At 38.1% G+C, this 8,971-nt stretch overlaps 2 protein-coding genes across 8 annotated transcripts in view; both read right to left on the bottom strand.

Moving 5' to 3' along the window:
* Positions 1 to 646: 646 nt before the first annotated feature.
* On the bottom strand, positions 647 to 4,649 carry rps24 (ribosomal protein S24). 2 transcript variants are annotated; one of them, XM_057343002.1, is made up of 7 exons: positions 4,323 to 4,649; positions 3,071 to 3,166; positions 2,300 to 2,365; positions 2,002 to 2,211; positions 1,741 to 1,854; positions 1,186 to 1,214; positions 647 to 726 (listed from the first exon to the last, which is right to left on the bottom strand). In XM_057343002.1, the coding sequence occupies exons 1-6, from the start codon at positions 4,632 to 4,634 to the stop codon at positions 1,209 to 1,211; spliced, it is 804 nt and encodes a 267-aa protein (XP_057198985.1). In that variant the 5' UTR covers positions 4,635 to 4,649; the 3' UTR covers positions 647 to 726; positions 1,186 to 1,208. The 2 variants fall into 2 exon arrangements, with proteins under 2 accessions (XP_057198985.1, XP_057198986.1); XM_057343003.1 differs by lacking the exon at positions 1,186 to 1,214.
* A 1,603-nt stretch (positions 4,650 to 6,252) lies between these two features.
* Positions 6,253 to 8,971, bottom strand: part of qrfpra (pyroglutamylated RFamide peptide receptor a) — a 31,789-nt gene continuing 29,070 nt past the window's right edge. For 2 of the 6 annotated variants that reach the window (XM_057342995.1, XM_057342997.1), the window contains exons 2-7: positions 8,654 to 8,924; positions 7,850 to 8,008; positions 7,679 to 7,740; positions 7,123 to 7,358; positions 6,865 to 6,962; positions 6,253 to 6,783 (exon numbers count right to left, since the gene is read on the bottom strand). In XM_057342995.1, coding sequence (XP_057198978.1) covers positions 6,410 to 6,783; positions 6,865 to 6,962; positions 7,123 to 7,358; positions 7,679 to 7,740; positions 7,850 to 8,008; positions 8,654 to 8,660 — 936 coding nt within the window. In that variant the 5' untranslated portion in view covers positions 8,661 to 8,924 and the 3' untranslated portion in view covers positions 6,253 to 6,409. The remainder of the gene's footprint in view (positions 6,784 to 6,864; positions 6,963 to 7,122; positions 7,359 to 7,678; positions 7,741 to 7,849; positions 8,009 to 8,653; positions 8,925 to 8,971) is intronic. The other 4 variants (XM_057343000.1, XM_057342996.1, XM_057342999.1 and 1 more) reach the window with 4 other exon arrangements.

The following is an 8,971-nucleotide window of genomic DNA, read 5'->3' as shown; positions in this document are numbered from 1 at the left end:
TTATGAATCACAAATCACTAAGCCAACACATAGCTCTATGCACACAGGACTCCAGGTTACTTTTGTTACATACGGAGCCCTGAAGACATCATTTGCACAACACCGTCCAGCCATTTTTTTTCAGTTTTCCATTAGGAGTCAGACCTTGAACAGTCATGGGACATCTTTTGCAAATTAATGACATGGGCAGAAAAACAGACATGACCGGCAAATGTGAAATAAAGGGTATTAAATAAATGTGTGCAATAATAAAAGACTGCAAGTGCTTCATTAACACAAGATGAACTTGGTGACTTCAAGAAGAAACATTGGCCAACCATTGATTTTGCGCCGATGTTAGTCCAAGACAACCTATAAAGATCTTCACACATTAAAACACTGCTAAATCAGAACACATTTTCTATTTTGGCCTAGTATTCAGTAGACTATCACTAGCTAGCCACTAAAACATGACACTTAAAAAAAGCCTAAATTATAGTATTGTATAATTATATTGTGTGAGCAATTAACACTTAGTTAATATAGCACACAACCAGGAAGACATTGTGAGATGCAGTTAAAGTGTGCTGGAAAATCCACAGAACTATCGTCTTTCAGTGTGTGAAGACAGAACAGCTAATGTAAGAAATTCAAGCAAAAAAAGACCTTTATCCATTTTTTAAAGAATTTATTCGTTGACGATGTACAAGAACATTTTCAGGCTGATGGTCTTCCCCGAAGGTCTTACTGTAAGAGCAAAGAAAGGAGGATTTGTGAGAATTACATTACACATCACAGCATACCAAACTACAGGAGAACTTTTACACACATACGCACCTATCTACACAAACTTGATCTCAAACGCACACTTCAATTACTCAGCAGGGTAAGGAACAGACTGTTCTGAATATTCCAGTGGGGACTGTCACACTTGCAGATAAGCAGTATAGTGGCTACTTCATCTCAAACAAGTGAATGCGAACCACACAGCATGCTATAAATTAGTAGCGGTTTATAATGGACCAATAAATAGAACAATAGAAGTTCTACACAAGAAAGCTGATCTTTCATCCAAGTTAGAAATCCAAGTTTCTTTGCAAATATCTGCAAGTAAGGCAAAGCATTGGGGTTTAACATGCAAAGCACTTCTTTTAGTAACCGGTAAAAGTGGATCACATCAGCACACCATGCCGATTTCCACTCTACCTTCTCCTGAAACCTCATTTCTCTCACTTCTGTAAACATCAGAGGGAGGCAGAAGAGGGCAAAAGAAAGCAAACGAGATCTTTGAACTATAAAATATAAAACTGCTCTCTGTAATACAGAAGTACATGCTGGGAATGTAAAACATACTCCGTAAAGTCTACGGGACAGTACCAGGATTATAAATTAGATCTACTGGATTACTACGTGGTCCAGCATTTCACTATTAGTTGAATTACTTCTAATCAAGCTATATATATATATATATATATATATATAGCTATAGCACACAACAATATAATGGTCAATTGCATTAGCAATCAACATTGCAACTAGATGGTTGGAGTTAACTTTATAGATCATTCCAGACTCTCCTTCCACAGCAGTTAGTCTACTTGTGAAAGAATTTACCTTCTACAATCCAGATGTACATTTGACAACAGGAGAAAGATGACAAATTATATATTAAAATCACAGCAGTGTGTAAAACAAAAGATCCATGGACAGCCAAAACAATAAATGGGCCTGAGGCAGAAACTGATTTCTAGCAAACATTACCTTCTTGCCAGAAGCACCAACAGAGGCTTTCTTGATTCCTCTAACTTTCTTCATTCTGTTCTTGCGTTCCTTGCGCTGTTTTCTGGATGTCTTTTTCCTTTCATACAGACCATGCTAAAAAGAAGCATTATATGCCAAGTCAAGCATTGTACAACACCACTGTGCCATAGACTTGAATGTGTAAGGGTTACCATAGCATTACTAGCTAGTGCTGGAAGTCGTCAAAGGATTAAAAAAGAAAATGATCAGTCAGCGGCCTACCCTCTGCAGCCTGTATTTGGGCTCATTTTTCTTGGCGTAGTCCAGCGAGTCGTAAACCATGGCAAACCCTGTCGTCTTGCCACCGCCAAACTGAGTTTTGAAGCCGAAGACGAACACCACATCTGGGGTGGTTTTGTACATTTTTGCAAGTTTTTCCCTGATCTCTGTCTTTGGGACTGTTGCTCTGCCTGGATGCAGGACATCACAAACCTAAAACAAAAACATGAAGAGCAAATGCATGTTAAAAAGTGGAGGAGCACTGTAAACTTCAACTAGCCGCTATTCGCCACACACTTACCATTTGCTTCCTCTGAAGCAGCCGGTTTGTCATAAACTTTCTGGTCCTGACAGTGACGGTGTCATTCTGCAAAAAGACACAATTCTCATGGATGTAGTGATTCGTTCTCAAAATATCGCAAATTGAGCTGAGTTTAAATCCAAACTCAAATCATGTCAACAAAACTGTGGGGTTCAGATGAATATTGACAAGCATGTAAATTATGTTAGGAGCTAGGCTGTAGCTCAACTTCTAAACATTTATCCCGAAACATTATTTGGCAACCCAGGACAGGAGGAACCCTCAACATACTCTAATACACAAAGCAACTGTAATTAGTAATAAACAGGGTAAACTAATCTGTATACACTAGAAATACGAACCCATCTCGTACAGGTGTGAATATGCTTGATAAGTTAGCATTTAACAGTTAGCTGTATTAGCTCTCTAAAACCAAAGCCTATTATTGGGACCTCTTCAGTGGATTTCTGTAACGTTATATATATTTCCAATATACATTATGTACAAATGCAATGATGGGACAAATGCATGATGTACGTTTTTCACTTTTTGCCAATTACGTGACAGCAGCACGATGTTACGAACCGAGACAGCTTGGTTTAACGTACCTCCGTAAATATACATTCATGTCATGTACGTTCGTCTCAATAAAACCATGTGTCGATTATAATAAAGCTATTGTGTGTTTTACGGTGACAACAACGATATAAAATTGTTGGATGGTGAAGATTAAAAAAGATTTTCGGAATCATTTGTCTACACTGAACTCACCATCTTGGCGTCGGCTCGCTCAGGGACGAGGAAAAGGAAGAAGGACCCGTAGCTGCCCAAGAATATGCCTGAGCTGAGTTCTAGTAGAGGAAGCGCCTGAGCGAAAAGTTAAAATTGTCATACTCACAAATACATTTTGTTATACGAAAATATTATTATTATTATAATTAAAAATACATTTATGGAAAAAGTTGTTGTGTAAAATGTCATTATGTAATTCTTGAACAATTTAATTTTCTTTACCTGGTCTTTTCGGTTTAAATTAAATAAAAATAAATGTGTGCTTTTAACTTTTGTATAAATCGCAGTCTTACACCTGTCTACTACATTATGTCAGCGAGGTAAATCGTATGGTAAACATAAACAACAAAATAACTACTGGATGTTGTAAACGGCATGGAATGTTTTCTACAGCTAGGTGTCAGTCGTGCACCATCTCGAATAATCTAGTTCTCTTACAGTTTTTCTCCATTGGTTTAGCTCATTTCTTGAAACAGAAATTACATCCTCAAAATTCTAAGATAATTTGGCAAAACAGTCTTACAGTTCAGCACAACACTATAGCTCACTTGCAAAACCTAATATCTCTCCATAAACTGTTCACTCATGCTTCAAAACTAAATTCCTTAGAGTCAGTGCCACGAAAATGGCAAAGATCCTTCTCAATTGCTTTGGCTCATTTCTTGAAACACACCGGCCGTTCTCAACACTCTTGGTGCTTTTGCCAAAATAACGTGGATGGTTCGGCACAACACCATGGTTCACCTGCAAAAGCTCATACCTCTCCCAAAACAGTTTCCTTCTCATTTAAACAGTCAGTGCCCCCAAAATGCTTCATCCCTTTGGCATTGTGTAAGCACTGCAAGTCAAAATGTTTAGATGTTTTGTCAATATGGCAGAGGACCATTGAAACATCCCTCATTGACAATGGTTACTGTACTGTTTTTTGTCTAGCTAACAGAATACAATTGTGTATAAAACAGAAAAAAGAAATAGGATTTTAGGGTAAGAGTAGCCTCCAAGGTTTGACATCACACATTGCACTCATACTGCCAAGGAAATTGTAACCATTATCATTCACACACATAAAGTAACTTCCATACATCAGAGTAAAAAGAAAATGTATACAGCATAATGTACTGTAATATAAACACACACACACAAAAAAAATGAAAATTATATGCAGCCTACAGTGCTGTAAATAAAGCTGGCGTTTCACAACTAACAGTTCTTCACTGGTCGCTGTCCTCACCCTCCCTCTCCTGGCCACCGTCCTCACCCTCCTGGCCATCCACACGCTGCAGTCTCTCTGGCCACAGATTCTCGTCCACATCACAGCGTATATTCTCCCTTGCGATGCAACGAGGGAAGAAACGGCGTGCATGTCGCAACCATCCCCTACACTGATCTCCTGTAATATCCTCACACGCAGCGTCCATTGCATGGAGCAGGGACCTCTGATCTTGAGCCCGATGCTCTCATACACTCTCCACCTCCAAGCGGAGAAATACTCCTCAATAGGATTGAGGAAAGGAGAGTAAGGTGGTAGGAACACCATGACCATCCTTGGATGAGTAGTGAACCAGGCCCTGATGAGCGGGCCACGGTGGAAATTCACATTGTCCCATACAATGACATATTGTGGTAGGTGAGGCCCTATGAGACCTCTCTCATTTTCAGGGATCAAATCAAAATGAAGGCGGTCCAAGAAGATGAGGAGCTTCTGTGTATTGTATGGGCCAAGACTGGGGATGCGAGTGGCCACACCATTCTCAGATATGGCAGCACACATAGTTATATTGCCCCCTCGCTGGCCTGGGACATCCACCGTGGCCCGGTGGCCAATAATATTATGGCCACGTCTTCGGCCCTTGGCCAGGTTGAAGCCAGCTTCATCCACAAACACGAGGATGTGAGGGGTCTCGTTTCCTTCCAATGCCATTATTCTCTACAATAGCGTAAAAAAAGAAAACATCAAATCAGTCATACAGAAGAGTCATACACTACAGTTACAGACAATTATTTGGGAATGTTCTATGTTATCCACAAGTTCAATATACTACTGGCCACTACTCCAGTGGTTCCAAAACCTGGGGTACATGTACCCCTATGCAGAGGTACTACAGGGGTTATTTGGTAGAAAGGGGAGGGGGGAAATCATCAATGACTAGGTTTACTGAAATGTTACAGTAAAACCCACAGTATTAGATAGATTTACATGGGAGACACTAATTGCAGCTCTTTGACCCTTTTCTTATTGTATGTTATATTCTTCAAAATAAGGATTATAATGATAATTGCATCATACAGTAAGCTGCAGTTTTTAGGCGAAATGTTGAAGTCAGATAAATCAAATACTTTCATACCTGGATTACACAAATCAGGTTAAGTGGGTACTGAAGCCAAAAAAGTTTGGGAACCACTGCTTAATTGTAAAAAGGTTATAATGATGGACAACCAGTAACTGACTTACATGTACATACTGGTGCAGCTCTTTCACTCTATCAGAGTTCCTCTCAAATGGTACCCTGTAAATTTGCTTCATTGTCATCTGATGCTTCTTCAATATCCGGTCTATTGTGGAGATGCTTATAGAGTTGACATTTTGGAATATGGCATTGTCTTGTAGGATTGCAGAGAGGATCTGTCTCAATGTGATGGCATTATTTGCCATCACCATGTTACAGATCTCTTGTTCTTGTTGTTCATTGAGAAGTTTTCCTCTGCCACCCGTGCAAGGTTGTCATCTAATCCTAGACATAGAATTCAAAGGACAACACTCCATTCGTAATGTATACATTATGTATTCCTTACAGAATGAGTTACCTATGTAATTGTATTGTTGTTTTACTTACAGTAACTTTACCACAATTCTAATGCATCACTGCACAGTGACTGGAATACTACTGTAAACTGTATCATCAATATTGTAGAAAATAAACTATTCCATAGTTTATTTTCTCCAATGTTTTTCTTGTCATTTTTAGTATCATAACATCCCTTTGAGGTAAGATATTACTGTAGGCCTATCACACACACACACACGCACTAAATGAATAGGTACATGTGTAAATAAATATATTTCTATAAAGAATTTTTCTATAATTTTGAGCACTATCACACATGCCTTGTAGAATATTTTACTCTGATGGGACAATGACTCACACAAACAATAATAAAAGTGTTGTATTTGAACGTTGAGTTTATTAAAAATGATCAAAATACTTGCCAGATACAGAAAATGTGGACTTGCGGGCATCATTTTACTCATCAATAACATACACATTTAATTGTTTGCCATGGTTTTTGTGCCTTTTGAGTTCATGTAATATTATGAGATCAATCTCGAATACATCTTGCATGTATTGTACTGTCCTCAGCAGAAATCCTCTCCTCCAGAACGGATAGAGATGCCTGCGTGTTGGACCTTGCAGATGCCACCTGATCAACTATATGTATGCTGGGCATGACAAAGATGTCTTCTTCCTGTCCGGGAGTTTTTGAAAAGCACACCTTTGATTTGTCGTTCACATCCACGCGGTGACCGGACCTCCTAATGCAGAGGGAAATGGTGGACATGCAGTTTTTCTGAAAGTTTTCATTCATGAAAGCATATATAATAGGATTGTTGAAAGAATTTGAAAACCCTATGGCCTGTGTGACGGCAATAATAATATTGACGGTGATCTCATCATATTTCTTGCCCAGGTAACCTAGAAACAATAAAGTTTGATTCAGTTGAAGGGAGTCACAGACTGTAGTGTACACTAAAATATCTTTAAGTATTTGCTTACTGTATTCAAACAGCATGTGAACTGTATGAAAAGGTGCCCAGCAGACAGTAAACAAAACAACAATAGTGACCATCATCTTGATCGCCCGTCGCTTCTTTCTGTTCCAATGAGGAGAGAGGATTGAGTGTTTGACTAGCAGTGACATTTAGCAAATAAGAGATGCAATGTAACAATCATTTGCACCAAAGTCATCCATATTTAGTATATACTGAGACAGATAATATTGAAAATGCTAATAAATGGTTCATGAATAGTTACCTGGATATTTTGCTGACCTCCCTGTGATTCATAGTATTTAGGACTGAGGAGTCCCCTACTTGTTTGCAAATCCAGAGCGTAATCCCTATTCTGGTGTAGATTAGCAGCATGGCTCCAAGGGGTAGAACGAAAAGGAACACTAGAATGAATGTAGCATACTGCTTCCTATGAGCACTCGAGCTCCAGCGTTCCTGACAGCATACATGTTGGTGCTCATACAGGAAATCATATTTCACCTGTGCACAGAGAAAGAGAGTAGACAGATGCAGCATACAAACCAGTTGTGTGTTTGAGGAATATGCATAATATGCATACATGAATACATCAAAATTGCTATGCTAGTTATATTCTCTGGACCAGAACGTCATTAGAGCTTCATGCAGCTAAATGTTTGGAGAATCAGTCAATCCCATGGGCAAATCCTCAGGCATACTATGGTAATAGACACTATAACCACATAATCCACAGTACATCAATACAGTGACTGGATTCAAATTGATATTCACAACAGGAGAAAGTTCAAATTGAATATTAGGGGTAAATAAATCTTGCATACCTCCAGTTGTTGCACAAACAGCATTGGGGATCCAACTGTCATGGCTGCAATCCAGACGACCCCTAACATGATGAAAACATCACTGTTATATTAAGCAGCAAAATGCAAATCATGCCAAATGATTAAATCTCCATATGAAAATAAATCTTTAATATATAGAAGTTATCTAACCCAGCATTCTGTAGGCTCTTTGTGGGGTGCACTGTCTTTTAATTTTCAGAGGATGCACAATGCCCTGGTATCTCTCCACAGCAATACAGGTCATAGTAAGAATACCAGTTACTATAGCAGTGGTCTGGACAAAAGGAATGGTTTTGCAAACCAACACACCTAATAACACAAAAAATTAAAGCTTAATCAATAATTTAACCTCTGAAGTATCTATGCATTTTTCTAAAATATTTTAGACAAATCTTTAAAAATAAAGCTTGAAAGTAAGTTTAGCTATGGTGGTTTCAAATGTAATACTTTAAATATATTAAATATAGGACTGTCAAATGATTAATCGTGATTAATCATTAAAAGTTTGTGTTTACCTAACGTATGTCGGTGTACTGTGCATATTCATTTTGTATTTATGAACACATACACATCAATGCATATTTTTAAGAAAAATATTAAATATAACAATTAATAAACGTTGATATAGAATTTCAGTTATTGGTAAATATAAATAAATACATTTAAATATTTCCTAAATATATATATACAAGTATGTGTATGTTTTTGTGTTTATGAATACAAAATTAATATGCACAGTACACAGACATACTGTATATTATGTAAACGCAAAGTTCTATTCTGGATGCGATTAATCGCGATTAATCGTTTGACAGCCCTAATTAAATATCATTTAAGAGACTTAAGTGACACTGACCACGTTTACATGGACATCAGTAATCGAATTATTTCCCTTATTCTGAGTAAGCTAATATTACGATTAAGGTGTTTACATGAGTTGCTTTAAGAATATACCTTTCATGTTCCCGTTTTACATGTTACACTACGGGTGATTCTCAAACGCAAGGACGCGTCCTGGGCAGGTTGCAAATCTCGGCTGCCACGTCATCAAGTGCCACCGAAGGACATCTCAAACAGAAGTATGCTTGGAAGGAAGCTTTCACTTTGTGTCCTTCGTTCAGGCTGTTTTGCAGGATACAACAACTGTATCCTTCGCTGCCTGAAATCACCCACAATCCTTTGCACACGCTCCCAAAGAACATCGCGAGAATCCAGTCAGCACTTTCTTCACATAATTTTTATGTAATAAAAGACAAAAAATTTAGAAAATGA

The sequence above is a fragment of the Triplophysa rosa genome, linkage group LG9 (assembly GCF_024868665.1).
Source record: "Triplophysa rosa linkage group LG9, Trosa_1v2, whole genome shotgun sequence".
NCBI classification, from domain to species: Eukaryota; Metazoa; Chordata; class Actinopteri; order Cypriniformes; family Nemacheilidae; genus Triplophysa; species Triplophysa rosa.
Note: the sequence above shows the minus strand (reverse complement) of the source record. Positions and strands in the feature narration are given on the sequence as shown.